Below are 14,829 nucleotides of genomic sequence, written 5' to 3'. Positions count from 1 at the left end.
CGTGACACTGACGCCGGGGGCGCGCCTGTCCCGCACTGCGACCGGCGCGCGTCGCGTTTCCGAGCACTGACCGAGCCTGTTCCAAAATAGATGCGCACCCCCCAACCCAACAGCCCCCCTTCCCAGCCCGCCCTCCACTTCTGTGGCCCCCCGGCTCTCTCCACTCCCTCTGTCCCTGTCCTGGAGCGTCACGCAGCTGTCCAGCGTGTCTCCTCAGCAAGTCCGCGCCGACTCCAGGAACCGGAGCGCAGGGAAGAGCGTCAAACGGCCTCCGCGCAGCTGCACAACGAGCCTCAGGCCACAGCAATAAGCGTGAAGTTTGTCCAGGGTAGAGGGGGCTCCCCTAAAACCTTGAGGTGAGTGCGGACAGTAGTTCAGTGTCGGTGCGGCAGTGAGGTGAGCGGTGCGTCAGCGCCTTTACTGCACTGCTGGAGAGGGCTGAGCGCGTCCCCACCTCTGGGCACCCCCAGAAACAAGGCTCCGTATGTGCGCCACTCTGCTGGCAGTTCTTTCCCCCCTTATTTTAACATACAAGCTGTGTGTTGTTGTTTTTTATCTCCTTGATTTCTGCGTTAACGCGCGTTTTCGGGGACTGCGCGCATTTGTTTAAATCCGTGGTTAAAGCGCCACAGAACCCTGTTGCCTCCATTCTGGGACTTTTTAGGTTCAGGGTGGGAGGAGCGGCTGGCACCGGGTGGGCCTGTGCAGTTTGTCATGTCTATATTAGGGAAGTGGCAGTGTCATTCTGTCTATCCCGACTCTCGCAAGGCGATCTCATTAACCTGAGGCAGGCTTAAAGGAGCAGGCCGCACATTTTCAGCCTGTAATTTACAATCAAAACAGGCCCACGATGAAGTTGAATCAAATCTGGGGTCTCGACACCATCCTGAAACCCGAATTACAACTGGAAATGAGCCTTTTCTTCAGTTTGCAATGCAGTGGAATGATATCAGGATTTTTATTGTCTTACTGTTCTTTTCTGGGGTTTCCCTCACTGCTAAACATGCTACTGTAAAGTTTCTTTGCATTCAACAGTGAAAGAAAACTGTTTCACCAAGTCTGTTGCACGGTAGTAGTGAGAAAATAGCGTGTGAGGTGCCCTTAGCCGGCCCACGCTGGTTAGAATGCAGATCTCTCGATTGCAGAGAGCTTCCAAGAAAGACGTGGTAGCTTCTTTCCCCTCGGCTGAGTCACGGACGCCTCCGCCTCCTGATTCAGTCTTGAGCTGGAGTCAAACATCGGCACTTCCGCCCTTTGTTTACGCCATCACAGGTCGGGGCTTTTATCTTTAGTTTGGTGGTGAACAAATATAATAAAGTGTCAGGTTGTGTGTGGAGCTTCACGTGGTTCCACCTCCGCTTCGGTTAAACGCAGCTGATGCTTCTCTCTGGCAGCACGGCTGACGTTTTCCACCAGCCGCTCATCTCCTCTTTGATATTTGGCCGTCACAAAGCGTTTGGTGTGACAATCAGCTATTAATATCCACCCTGGTGGCAGCCCCCGTTATCACATACTGTATGTCCTGTGTTTCACCAGATCGTGGTCGCCCTGGCCCGACGCCTGAGGGACCACAGAACAGTCAACAAACTGTCTAAAAACAGATCAAAGCCTCAGTCATCAAAGAAAAGCTTGGAAGGGTTAATAGAAACCCTACAAAAGTTACTTAAAATGTCAAAGTAATCCAAACTTTTCCAGAAAATGGTAACAAGTGTAAGCCGGCACTCTGAGGAACAGGAATACAACCTATTCTGTATATTATAGATGGTTATGCTGACACTTGATTATTAGCTAAGCTATGCTACAATTCTTCGCCCTCCTCTTCCTCCTCCTCCCTTCCCGCAGCCATGAGTCGCAGCATTGTGCGACAGAGCAAGTTTCGCCACGTCTTCGGCCAGACAGTCAAAGCCGAGCAGGCCTACGATGACATCCGCGTCTCCAAGGTGACGTGGGACAGCTCCTTCTGCGCCATCAACCCAAAGTTCCTGGCAGTCATCGTTGAATCCAGCGGAGGAGGATCGTTCCTGGTCCTGCCCATCTCCAAGGTCAGTGAGGTCAAAGGTCGGGCTGCAGAGGGCAAAAACGTGGATTTGTCCATGATTTCGCTGTCAGTGTGAGGCTGAATATTCCGAAACTGCCAACAAAACCTGGTCTAATCTGCACAACATGGAATAATTTAGACACGCAACCCTCAAATCCATGTGTTGATCTGTTAGAATCGTCTCTGGAAGCACAGAATAAAGGGAGGCTAGAACATTTTAGATTGTTTTTCCATTTTTCTTGTCTCAGTCACTTGATGGATGTGAAGCTTTAAGTGGTCATAAAAGGGATCAATTGGAATGACATCATCAAGGGCCTGAAGAAAAGGACACCTGAAGCCTTGAACTGGGAGCCTTTATCCAATAACATCCATGACAAATATTTCAATATACCTTCCAAATGAGCTCATTAAGGAAGCTGATGGCAGTAGGGTATAATTCTAACCCCCCCCCAAGTAGATATACTGGGAAACCAATGTGCAAATCCTACTCGGACCCTGACAGATAGAATATTTACATGAGCCACACTCACGGGGACCTTGTTGGTATGTGGCGTTACGCAAGTCATGCTCAACACTCGAGGCCCATTCCAAAGGGAACGCGATTAATCTCCGTAGCAACCAACCACAACAACCCCAATCAAGAACTAAAGGGAGAGTTAGCGCTAGCCACCGCATAAATGGGGGGTGGAATTATTAACATGGCGCTTAAGGTACATAGACGTGCACGAGGGAATAGATGTGATTATATTGGTGAACAGTCCAGCTATTAATACACAGCAACATGTCCGTACTGCACCCCCCCCCCCCCCACCCCCACCCTAACTGACCACAAGACAACCCCCCCATCAACACCTCATCACCCTGCTATAAATACACCTCTCCTGGGTGTGTGTGTGTGTGTGTGTGTGTGTGTGTGTTGTGTGTGTGTGTGTGTGTGTGTGTGTGTGTGTGTGTGTGTGTGTCACGGGGTAAATTTAAACGTGTATTGATTCTTAATTTTGTCAGTCACCGTTTTAACAGTATTTTCTTGTGTCCAATCTGAAACAAGACTGGCCGCGTGGACAAGAACTACCCCATGGTGATCGGTCACTCTGGGCCGGTCCTCGACATCGACTGGTGCCCCCATGACGACAACGTGCTGGCCAGCGGTTCAGAGGACTGTACTGCCATGGTAACCAGAATGTGTGTGTCTCTGTGTGTGTTTGGGGCAGGGAAACAGCTGGTCACTCAGAGGCTGAGTTTGCCATGTCTGCGTGGCCCTAAAGAAAGAAGCACATCAGATAAATCCTCAGTGTGTCCACTCGTCCCGACCGTCCACCGTGTCCCCTTGTCTCTTCACTTCCATGCTTTGCTGTTGTAATGTTGGCACAGTTGCTAGTTCCACCGTGCTTGTCTGTGTGATTTCGCTGTTGTTGTTCAAGCAATTAATTTCAGGTATACAGTAATAGTAATAATTAATAGGGTGGATGAAGGAGTGACTTGCAGTTTACATTAAACAAAGGTAAAAGGTGTGTCCTCTGCAGCCAGACATCTATTTTTTTATTATGTTCCAGTGACTTTAATTAGTGCATTTTTATTGTAACATGGGGGTCACTGTATCATTGATCGCTGTTGTTCAGGGCGATCAAGTTGATCAAATCCGTCCTGGTCGCCATATTTGAACTCGTTACTGTATTTCGCCACCAGAGGTCAGTGCAGGGGCTGAAAAGCGAAGATTTTGTGTGCTGTATGTGTGTGTAGTCTGTATGTGTGTAGTATGTGTGTGTGCAGTATGTGCAGAATCTCGGCATGTGACAGTCATAAAATGTTTTGTTTGTGTAAGAACACGTTTGCTGATTCAGCGCGCATCAGTTGTCGCATTTGGCTCTGAACCGTGAAACTGGACGGTTCTTTCTCTAATGGCAGCAGCTGCTGGGCAGAACAGTGTGTGTGTGTGTGTGTGTGTGTGTGTGAGTGTGTGTGTGTGTGTGTGTGTGTGAGTGTGTGTGTGTGTGTGTGTGTGTGAGTGTGTGTGTGTGTGTGAGTGAGTGTGTGTGAGTGAGTGAGTGAGTGAGTGAGTGAGTGAGTGAGTGAGTGAGTGAGTGAGTGAGTGAGTGAGAGAGAGAGAGAGAGAGAGTAAGCTTCTTGTTCTTTGCTGGAGTGTTTTCATTTTCTGCAAATTTAGAATTCATTTAAACTCATTTCTTAATTTTTTACTCAGTTTTCCCAAATTCAACAAAATTCTTAAAAAAAAATATTTATTTGCATTTAGATTTTAGGCTTTGACATCAACATCTGGCTTTTTTAAAAAACAAAATAAAATCCTGACAATCTAAAATGAGGAAAAGGCTTTTAAAACAGAAAAAATGATGCCAAATGGATCAGATAAATTTAAGAAAATTGGCTAAATCAGACGTGTTTTTTGGATTTGTTTATGGAGAAACAGTGAAATCCTTGACCTGACAAGTACTTTCCCCCCAAGTATTTATTAGATTTTAACAAATAAATCACAGGAGGCTTCAGTAAATTGTGACCAGTGCATCATTTGTGACTTTTAAATGGGTTCAGTCAGCATCCGCCCGGCGTTGGCGCGGTTTGTCACCATCTGAAGTGGATAAGTGGGTCGGTAACAACAGCCAGAGAATTTATGACTCACTTAAGATGACTAAACTGCAGCATAAATCAGGGCGGCGGCGTTGATGCCAACGCTAAAAGAAAAGGATGTGTCTGCGCGGGGGTGGGAATACTGTGGCTCATGGGTAAGTTCATGCTTCTTAGCTTAGGTGCACTCATGTCCCTTCTTCCCTGTCCTCCAGGTGTGGCAGATCCCAGACCACACGCTGACCCGGCCCATCTCGGATCCCATCGTGGTCCTGGAGGGACACTCCAAGCGCGTGGGCATCGTGACCTGGCACCCCACCGCACGCAACATACTCCTCACTGCGGGTAGATCGCCGTCAACTCAAACCTGAACGCCTGTCAGGGAGGGGCGGCTAGGCTCACGCCTCCATCTGTTCCCCCAGGCAGTGATAATCTGATTATAATCTGGAACGTGGGGACGGGCGAGCCCCTCATCTCCATGGACGACCACCCGGACCTCATCTACAGCATCAGCTGGAACCGGAACGGCAGCCTGTTCTGCACCACCTGCAAGGACCGGCGGCTGCGCGTGTGCGACCCCCGCAAGAGGGAGGTGGTGGCGGTGAGTTAGAAAGGAACCCTCCACCCTTATTTACCAAGTTAGCGGCGCGACCTCAGATTTTTATCGTGGTTCCGCCTGTTGCTCTTGCGCAGGAACGCCTGGCTCCGCACGACGGCATCCGGCCGATGAGGGCCATCTTCACCAGAGACGGAAACATTTTCACCACGGGATTCACCAGGATGAGCCAGAGAGAGCTCGGACTCTGGGACCCGGTATCCAAGCAGTCACGTGATCACGCTCTGTCCGCCTAGAAAATCCCAACCGTCCCGTTTTAAACTCTCTGCAGACGAACTTCGAGGAGCCCATCGCGCTGCTGGAGCTCGACACAAGCAACGGCGTGCTGCTGCCCTACTACGACGCCGACGCAAACATGGTTTACCTCTGCGGGAAGGTACGGAGCGCCGCTTCGGTTCATCGGTGCACTGCAGATGTGTTCAACAATCGCGCGTGTGTGTGTGTGTGTGTGTGTAGGGGGACAGCAGCATCAGGTACTTTGAGATCACGGAGGAGCCGCCGTACGTCCACTACCTCAACACCTTCAGCAGCAAGGAGCCCCAGAGGGGGATGGGCTTCATGCCCAAGAGGGGCGTGGATGTCAGTAAATGCGAGATCGCGAGGTGAGACGCCGTGGGTGGACGAGCCGCGGTGGCTCCAGATGTGCGGCGCTCCGGTCCTGTTTTTACCGCCTCCGTCGTCTCATTTAGGAGCCTCAAACGACTGAGATGTTCTTTTTTTTTAAGGTTATTCAAGTTACTTGACAAGAAGTGTGAACCCATCACCATGACGGTGCCCAGAAAAGTAAGTCTAACCGGCGCGTTTCACCGGAGGAAGGCCGCGCGCTCATTACTCTCCACTGCCCCCTGCAGTCGGACCTCTTCCAGGACGACCTGTACCCAGACACGGCGGGGCCGGAGCCCTCCATGGAACCCGAAGACTGGCTGGAGGGCCGCAATGAAGACCCCATCCTGGTGTCCATGAGGGACGGCTACGTGCCGCCGAAGAGCCGGGAACTCAAAGTGGCGAGGAAGAACGTGCTGGACTCCAGACCCGCCACGCGGCGCAGCATGTCCACGCTGGAGACCAGCAGTCTCCCGGTAGGTCGCTGCATCCGTGCACGTCGTGCACGCTCTTCTACAGCTTTCACACCCAGCATCATTCCTCCTGCCTCCTTTCAACTCCTTTTCTTGGACTTTACCTCATTTTTCTAGTTGCTCACCATCTTTTCTCCCCACTTTTCTCCCCCCCCCCCGTGCTCTTTCCACATGTAGCCTCAGTTGCTGGAGAGGCTGCTGGAAGAAATTCAAAATCTGAAGGCCACTGTTTTGTCTCAGGAGAAGAGAATCTGTGACCTTGAGAATAAGCTTTCCCAGTACACCAATGGCACGGACTGACGCGCAGCACTGGGAGAACTGGTTCAGAATGATTGACATGTTTGCCTTATTTTAAAGGAAGAACCCTCCTAACTCCCGTTAACGGCCTTGCCAGTCGACAACTAGCAGTGTGGAAGCTTCTGAATGTTGGTGAAGACGATTTAGGTTGGCGTTTATGCGAAAAACAACTAAATTAGATCCAATTTTATCTGCTGTAACTGTGTGGCTGATCACAAATGATCCACATTCCGGGTAAAACGCAATCTACCTTTAACGCTACAGTATTTTCTCAGTAAATAGATTTGGGTGGATAACTGGAGGGCCGTGTGGGGGCTGAAAAGTCAAGTTGCTTTGTTAAACAACGAGGAAAACACATTTCAAAGTTGGAAGCTCTTTTCTGTAAATTGCAGCTGCGTATTTCCAAACCTGAAGCACTCCCAGACTTAGAAAATATCACCTATTAGACCAGTTTATTTCCACAAGTCTGCTTGGAAGCGTTTGTTGAAATGTAAATATTGATCAGGAAGGAGAAAAAGGACGTATTGAAATATGCAAAGCTGCACAATCCTGTGGACGATTGTGAAGAAATAGAATGATCACAATAATAAAACTGTGTTGTTTTTTAAAAACATGTCTCCTTCCATCTACTCTGCCACACACACACGGGACCGTCTGGAAAACCAGCACAAACACAACCCAACAAACCGGTGTCATGTGTCCTGGCCAAATGTGGGCCCTTTAGTTGTATTTCCTGTCATTGCATTCAGATTTTTATGAATTTAGCTTGAATGTGACAACCTTTCTAGCTCTAAGATGAATGGCTGCTGCTGGGAGAGACCCGAACCCAGTATTAGTGTGCTACATATGCTTTGCAAGGCAGAACTTAAAAGCCACAAAAGCCAAAAGCGGGATTGACCACATCTGCACTCATCTCTTTATGAGGAGCCCCAGCACCAACGTGACCAGGCTAACCCAGAGCGACGGCATAATTCTGCTGGAGAGCGAGTACGAACAGGTTCCCTCGTTTCCCGCCCTGTCCGTGACCCGCAGCACCACTTTAGGCGCGCAGCAGGACGCGTTGTAGGACACAAGCGTTATATCTCCGTAGGTCGTGTCCAAGGTCCCGTTGCCAGTCTTTAGAGTAACATTTGCGACGCCCGTCCCGCCGGCCTCGTCTGACACCCGGAGTGAGAGGGTCCACCTGGAGGAATTGCAGTTTTTGGGGCAGGTGGCGTGCCGGCTGATCAGCTGACACACCGGCGGAGTGACGTCGGTCACCTGGGAGGATGATGGGTATTAGCACAACTAGAGCAACCGATAAGAAACAGAGTTTGGACTGAATCTGAAAGCGTCAGGAGTTTTACCGGCTTAATGACGGAGAAACGCAGCACTGCGTAGTTCGTATCTTGTCCCCCGGGAGCTTCGACCTCGATGGTCAGGGTGACATCGGTCCCGGATGTGGTGTTAACGGGCGCCGTGATGGTCACGGTACCGTTGGCACTGCCTCCAGCTGTCAGGTTTAAACTGGTGGGATACGTGGCATCAAAGAGGCGACTGTTGGTGGCTCGGACCGTGAAGTTCCCCTCCAGCACGTAGCTCTTCACAGAGAAGGGCACGGAGAACGGCGTTCCTGGCGTCATGACGCCCTGGAATTGGATCGGCCTTGGGAGGACACGCGCGGCTGCGTCAGGCACAGGTTGACAGGCTGACGGAGTTGTTGGTGTCTGCTCATACTTACAGTAATGGTGAGGTTGGAGGCTCTGAAGCTGGTGGACGTCACCCTCTGGAAATTTGCCGATGCTTTGGTTGTGGCTCCGTCACGTTGGCCCTTCACCCGCACCACGAACTCAGCCGAAGGCGGGGCCTCAAACTCCACTAAGAAGCTTCCGCTCTCTTGTGGTTTCACCACTCCGTCCATCTCCTCGGACCCCAGCAGCTTAACCAGAGAGACTTCCGTCAGCGTGATGGAGTCATTCCCTGATACTGTTAGCAACAAGCTAACGTTGACGCCTTTCAAGGAAAAGCAAAGCTGGTTGAGTCTGATGAGACGACGCCGTTTTAGTCCACGAATTTGGCATCTTAACAGTTTACATTACCGGATCTGGGACGCGTTTCAAGAGCAGCAAAAGCCTCGAGTGGACCCTGTGACATCTCCACAAAGTCAAACAGGAAGTCAAGAGTGCTCTCACCTAAAAATACCAAAATGACATAAAGGTAAATGTTAATTTTAGAGCAGAAACATGCCAACAATGTCGTGGGCCATAAAATAACTATGCTCACCATCTTTAGATTGCACAGAGACTGGACAGGACAAAGATGCTCTATTTTAAGCTTCGCTAACATCTAACGAAATGACACGCGTCTGGTTCCCCCGTGTAAGTGGGCGTGGCCAACGCCTGCCTGTCCAGTTAGTTGATATCAAAATAACCCACTTGTAAAGTTGGGTAAAATAGTAGTTTTCAGAACATGAACAATGCAATTTTAGCACTCGGAACCTGAGAAATAAAGAACCAAACCCAGAGGACGGCTCCTCACCTATGACCCTCAGGGTGTAGGGATTCGTTGACATGATCTTCACACTCCACTGGCCTGCTTGGCTTTTCAGTTGCACATTTATGTAGTTTCCCACTGATGCCGCCGCGGTGATCAGTGATCCTGCCGTATCGTTGCTCTGCTGAGATTCCCCTTCAAACAAAACAAAAACAAAGCAAAATGTCAAAGAGTTGCACTGCTTGTCTGGCTGGGGCCCTTTTTGGGGGCGGTCCCACCTGAAGGGCTGGTGATGGTGTAGCTGAGCGACTGGCCGGTGATGTAAACCGTCAGGTTGGTTACAGTCTCGTCAACCACGAAGGTGAAGTTGGTGTCCAGCCCCGGGTCCCTGACAGCTTGCAGCAGGGTCACCTGGAGGTTCAGAGGTCACCACTGAGGTCTGGCAGAGGAACCTCCCCGACCTCAGATTTTCGTGGTGTTACCAGAGACGCGCTGGACGACAGCCGCGTGACGAGGCCGATGGCTGCTGCCAGATCAGCTGTGGCCACCTCGATGGCCTGGCCTCCCGACGCCCGGGCCAGCTCTTTGTACAGCTGGGCGTCCGATCCCGTGATCTTGCTCTGCAGCTGCGCGTGTCGTCGTTTCCGGCGATTGGCCTCCGATGACCCAGAAATCATGAAGTTCACCTAAAGCGGAAAACGCCAACAGCGTGCCTAAATCCCGAACAAACCCAACGTACGGATGAGCTGACGATGGCGGCCCACCGTTGGTGTACGCACCACTGTTTGGGTCCGCTCGATGAGCGCGATCACCGTGTTTTTCAGGTATTTGTCTTTAGCCGCCGCATCCGTGAAGAGGAACATTTCCGAATTGGCGGGAGCGTTAGCTAGAGCCAACTACAAGGATGAAATAACGCGTTTAAACTGCACGTTGTCACACTCGGAGTTCCAGAGAAAATCATAGTACCTGAAGAGCCGAAAGACTTAGTTCCTGGTTGTCTCCTCCTCCAGATGCAGATAAAGTCTTAAAAAGGCCTTTAAAGACCTCCGGGTCCGTGGTCTTTATCAGTGGTCCGAACTCTGTGGTCAAACAGACGCAGCTAAACATCTAGGTGAGGCTTGACAAGGCTAACTTCCCTGATTGTCACCTCCCACAGGTCCCACCTGGATCATTGAAAGGCACGAGGATGTACACCGAGGGCTCGTTCTCCGTTCCCACCTCACTGTCCACGATAGCATTAGTGGCGTTCCTCACAGCTTCTATGTCATCGCTCATGCTTTTGGTGGTGTCGATGAGGAAACCCAGAGCCCTGCTGGACCTTTTGGAAATTCCCAACATCCTGGAGGAGGAGAGCGAATTGATACAATGGAGAGGGAGACGGCGACACGTGTACTGAGGCACAGACTTACTCCAGGAAGGGTCGGTCACCAGCGGCCATGCGGATGTCCTCCAACAGCTCGCTGGTGGCGGCTATCGCCAGGTTGGCGGCGTCATTGTGGAGGAATCCGTGGTTGGATTCTAAAGTGTCTTTGTTGATGCCGCCCTTGGGTTCGATCAAACTAGTCTGATCCACCGCTCCTCCGTGGCTGCATTTACCTGTTTTAACAAAGGGTATGAGAATAATATCCGCTTTGTAAATGTTTAGGGAAATGAAGTATTTTAATAATTTTTTTATGCTAATCTTTTCAGCAGAGACACGAGAACATGATGTAATATTTTCACACTGAACTGAATACACACCTGCAATTTTATTTGATCTGCTACTAAATTGTATATATTCAACCTACATTTGTCTGAACTTAACAATTGGTGCTCTGTCAACTTCTGTTGTCCTCTAAGTAGTAACGAAACCTTATGTATATTTATAGTTAGTGTGCACTAAATGTAGTCTATCTAAAAAGTCTTTTTAAAAACATATTTATGTATACTAAATGTAACACCACCAGATCCATGGTTAAACGTGCTTTCGGCTCTCCATATGCAGTATTTATGGTTTATATGACATAAAAACCCACTTGACTGCAGGTCTGCAATTTGGCGCCATCTAGTGGCAGAGATGACAATTGCAAGACCTGACATAAAAGTGTCAGTTGCCTTTTAAAGAACAAATTCTAATTCCAATCTAGAGGGTTTTATTTTATTGTAGATGTGCTTGAATCTAAACATTTTGGAAATTTTGAGCTGGTCTTCTCTACACTAGATGGAACATGAAAATGTCTGCAGGGCAGACGACAGGGAGTAGGAAACTGAAGTGTATACACAGCTGGAAATATTTGATTTAAGCTGAATCTAGTCTGCTTATGGTGCTGGAAGTGTTTATTCTCAGTCTATTACCTTTGGGTTTGGTCGAGACTAAAGGCACAACACCGAAATATCCGGAGGTGAGAACGTTCTCCTTCAAGATGTCCTCCAGGATGTTCCTGCTGCAGTCGTCCCCATCACAGTTTCTACACGTCGCCCTGCTTTTGGCTGCAGAAGTAGGAACATTTTCCCGCAGCAAATACTGACGCTGCACGATCCAACACACACTGACGATATCATGTATTTACCTGCTATGTTACCGATGCTGGTGTCTGTCCTGAGGAGATTGGCATTTGGGGATTTCTTACCCAGCTCCACCCAGTTACTGTGACTATAGAAGTCCTTTAAATTCACATAGAAAATATGAATAACTAATTTAGCATTAGCTACACCTTCAAAATTCCATTTAAGACCTGAAGAGGATGAAAGATGGCTCCCAGTTTCTCCCTGGCCGCCTCGTAGTTTCCCTCCTTGTTGCTAGCTTTGACGGCCATTATTCCATCTGTGATGATTTTCCTCCCTTGGGCAAACATTTCTTCATCAAAGTGGTAGCTCCCATTGAAGGCAAAACGGAGGTCGATCTTCACATTGTTCAGCATGATCAGCGTGATGGCTTTGCGGAAACTCTTGGTGGACTTGGGGACCCCGCAGGCCACGGCCACGGCCCCGGCGGTGTAGGGTTGCTGCTGCACGGGCAAGACAGGCAGAGGAGTTCAGCTCAAACCCACGTTTCCCAAAGGGAAAACAGAAAGGATCCTTACGGGAGCAGTGAAGTCCGTCCCCTCGGCCAGGGCCAGGGCCCGGCACACCTCCACAGTCCTGTCTAAAATGGCTCTCTCGGTGATTTCCTGGTGATTCAGAGAATCCGAAGGCACAATCCCGAACCCGTCGGCTCCGGCGCACAGGAGCAGGAGAACGATGGCGGCGGAACCTGAAGACATCGTTTCCCAGCCTGACGGAACATTAGTGGAGCAGAAACACGCATCAGTTTAAGCCTGTACATGTTGATCACTTTCACCCAGATGTGACCGAGTGCACCACACCCGCCTGGAAATCCTCGAATCCAAAATGTCTAACCTCAAGCCAAATCCAACTTTAAAAACTGTGACCGTGCACGTCGGGCCGCACGACTGGATTCTAACTAACACTGATAACTGTGGCTCATTCCTCAGCACAGCCCGTCTCTGTATGGAAAAGATCACGTTATTACCCCCATTCTCCAAATGATCATAAAGACTTTACATCACCTTCTCAAGGTCTGATGTCCTTCAAAAAAATCCCACGTTTTAAGAGGTCTGTTCCTCAGCTCCTGGAGTCCCGGCAGCTTCTGATTATACTATCAACACACACAGAAAGGTGGGGTCAAGCCGGACTCGTTTTACCTGTTGCTTCGAAAGGTTCTGGTAATGAGCCCTTTAAATCGAGCAGCTTTATCTAAAATAAAACGGCACTGCGTTATTTATAAAAGACATGTAACTCTGATTCTATGAGCCGTTACTGCAGGGACTCTTTAAATTCCCCTTCCGATTATTCTGAATCCATATAAAACAGCAGAAACGGGGAGAAATTTTAGAAGGCACGGTGTAACATGAAGACTCCAATTATGCTGCAAAATAGAGCCGAGAATTAAAATGAGAACCAACTGTTCAAAACTGTTGTCACGAAAAGGAACATTCACACACCAATGACGTCGAAGTGGAAGTTTTGCAGGGAGGAATTTCACCTCTTTCCTCAGCGCAAACTCATAATTAGCAGACTTGAATGAACGTTAGACATCATTTTTAGACAAACTCTTTGGAGGCACATAGAGGTGAGCAGGTGGACACACTTGAAAAGGTAATTACCTACATTTGGGCTTCAGTCCAGTGTTGCACAGTGGAGACGGAGAAACGCCGGGATATTTTGGCCTGGATTAAAATCAATACGGGAGAAAAATGTGTCTCTGGAAAACATTAATAATGAACATGAGGATTTTTGTGCTGCTGCACAGTAACTTGAAACCTGTAATTAAGCCGCGGGCTCCCGGTATTAACGAGGCTGTTTGAACACTAAATATTTAATAAAAGATGGTTTAAACACGCACATTCAAATTTGGAGTGGAAGCGTCACTTTATCATCAGCACCTTTATTTCTGTCGATAATCCCTTTTAATTAATTGATCAGCGTGGAACAAAAGTCCATTACCTCAGACGAACACACAGCTGTCGTTAATGGCGTTGCCATGGACACGGACAGTGTAGGAACAGGGGCCATATCAATTACGACGTCTTCATATATTTGACTCTCATGGGTGAAGATACACAGCGTTTGGAGATAAACATAGTTTATTACACGATTCGCGTTCTGTAATATCCTAAAATATTGAATTTGAAATATTATATATTGATATAATATTGAATTTGAGCCTTAAATGTGCAGCTAATATCATCATTATCTGATGAAAGAAAAGGCACGGGGCCCATTTTCACATTGACATTTTAAAAGTTGGTGATTTTAAGTGGTGGGCGTAGACGTGCGTCATTTCCGGTTGGTACCCGCGGACGCACATTTTTATAATTTATTTATTTTTTATAAGATGATGAAGGTGTTCATCTGTTTATAACTGACCTTCACCCACCTACAGAGAAAAAACAGCTGCAGATTCATCATCAGCTATAATCGAGCACTTATAGTACAATCGCTTGCTAGTATAAAATATCTGAAATTGTGGGGTTTCCAATGACGGTAGGGAATGACTGAGACCAAAAATACTGGATGAAAAACACTGTGGAATGAGCTGAATGTGTGCTAAACCTGTTGGACTGATTTTTCCCTTCACACACCCACATCGCTTTCTGTGCTCAGTTACAAATGTGTCAGCACTGCCAGCAGTTGATGGCCTTCTATTAGCCTAACCATATTTAGAGATGATATGTCAACAAAAGTAGGCAAATATCACCATCTATAAGTAAAGTTTATCTTTTAATAGCCCGACTTTGCTAATTAAAGTCAAAGTTCAGTTCCAGTGACTTGACGCAGGGCCAGAATCATGAAGTGCCCAGTGTGAGCTTCTTGTGACGGACTGGTGATCACACACACAGTTTTCCTGCCCAGTAACTGCTGGGACAGGCCCCAGTAACTCCTCCAGATTGATCGGGGACAGGCAGCGGCTAACAGACTGCATGGACAGTAGATGGATGTACAAAGCCAGTTCACGGGTGGACTTTCATCTATCTGATCTATTTTTGTACCAACGGAACACAGGCTGGTGCTGAAATATGTATATTTAATAAGCTACTATATCTGCACATACAGCTCTGATTTCATGAGCGATGGGCTTCCTCTTCAACTTTCATGCCTTTCTCTGACTTTATCCCCTGATCAGTGTAAGGATACACACTCATTCAAAGAGGACTTGGGAACTGGAGGACTGTTGGATGGAAATGATACCGATTTGTTTGCCTGCAGTA

The 14,829-nt window shown here is 48.5% G+C and overlaps 2 protein-coding genes across 2 annotated transcripts; one reads left to right on the top strand and one right to left on the bottom strand.

The window, feature by feature from the left end:
• The first annotated feature begins 133 nt into the window (after positions 1-133).
• coro6 (coronin 6) lies at positions 134-7,218 on the top strand. The gene is made up of 11 exons (XM_057054463.1): positions 134-356; positions 1,843-2,042; positions 3,087-3,209; positions 4,834-4,963; positions 5,041-5,219; positions 5,312-5,431; positions 5,506-5,610; positions 5,691-5,836; positions 5,960-6,017; positions 6,086-6,313; positions 6,488-7,218. The coding sequence occupies exons 2-11, from the start codon at positions 1,845-1,847 to the stop codon at positions 6,608-6,610; spliced, it is 1,410 nt and encodes a 469-aa protein (XP_056910443.1). The 5' UTR covers positions 134-356; positions 1,843-1,844; the 3' UTR covers positions 6,611-7,218.
• Positions 7,041-13,510, bottom strand: LOC130537592 (von Willebrand factor A domain-containing protein 7-like). Its single transcript, XM_057054511.1, has 18 exons — positions 13,464-13,510; positions 13,229-13,322; positions 12,628-12,716; positions 12,142-12,332; positions 11,794-12,066; positions 11,629-11,722; positions 11,414-11,548; positions 10,489-10,675; positions 10,243-10,418; positions 10,046-10,158; positions 9,859-9,975; positions 9,562-9,765; positions 9,358-9,490; positions 9,125-9,274; positions 8,686-8,778; positions 8,324-8,599; positions 7,954-8,270; positions 7,041-7,867 (listed from the first exon to the last, which is right to left on the bottom strand). Exons 4-18 carry the CDS (start codon positions 12,319-12,321, stop codon positions 7,517-7,519), a joined length of 2,799 nt encoding a protein of 932 aa, XP_056910491.1. The 5' UTR covers positions 12,322-12,332; positions 12,628-12,716; positions 13,229-13,322; positions 13,464-13,510; the 3' UTR covers positions 7,041-7,516.
• Between the last annotated feature and the right edge of the window lie 1,319 nt (positions 13,511-14,829).

Source organism: Takifugu flavidus, chromosome 14 (assembly GCF_003711565.1).
Source record: "Takifugu flavidus isolate HTHZ2018 chromosome 14, ASM371156v2, whole genome shotgun sequence".
NCBI classification, from domain to species: Eukaryota; Metazoa; Chordata; class Actinopteri; order Tetraodontiformes; family Tetraodontidae; genus Takifugu; species Takifugu flavidus.
This window is presented reverse-complemented; position numbering and strand designations above follow the sequence as displayed.

Coding starts and splice junctions, on each gene's coding strand:
- coro6 (XM_057054463.1), top strand. CDS start 1,845: ATGAGTCGCAGCATTGTGCGACAGAGCAAGTTTCGCCACGTCTTCGGC. Junction 2,043..3,086: donor TGGTCCTGCCCATCTCCAAG/GTCAGTGAGGTC, acceptor ATCTGAAACAAG/ACTGGCCGCGTGGACAAGAA. Junction 6,314..6,487: donor TGGAGACCAGCAGTCTCCCG/GTAGGTCGCTGC, acceptor TTCCACATGTAG/CCTCAGTTGCTGGAGAGGCT.
- LOC130537592 (XM_057054511.1), bottom strand. CDS start 12,321: ATGTCTTCAGGTTCCGCCGCCATCGTTCTCCTGCTCCTGTGCGCCGGA. Junction 9,766..9,858: donor TCGAGCGGACCCAAACAGTG/GTGCGTACACCA, acceptor TTTCCGCTTTAG/GTGAACTTCATGATTTCTGG. Junction 8,600..8,685: donor TGAAACGCGTCCCAGATCCG/GTAATGTAAACT, acceptor TTTCCTTGAAAG/GCGTCAACGTTAGCTTGTTG.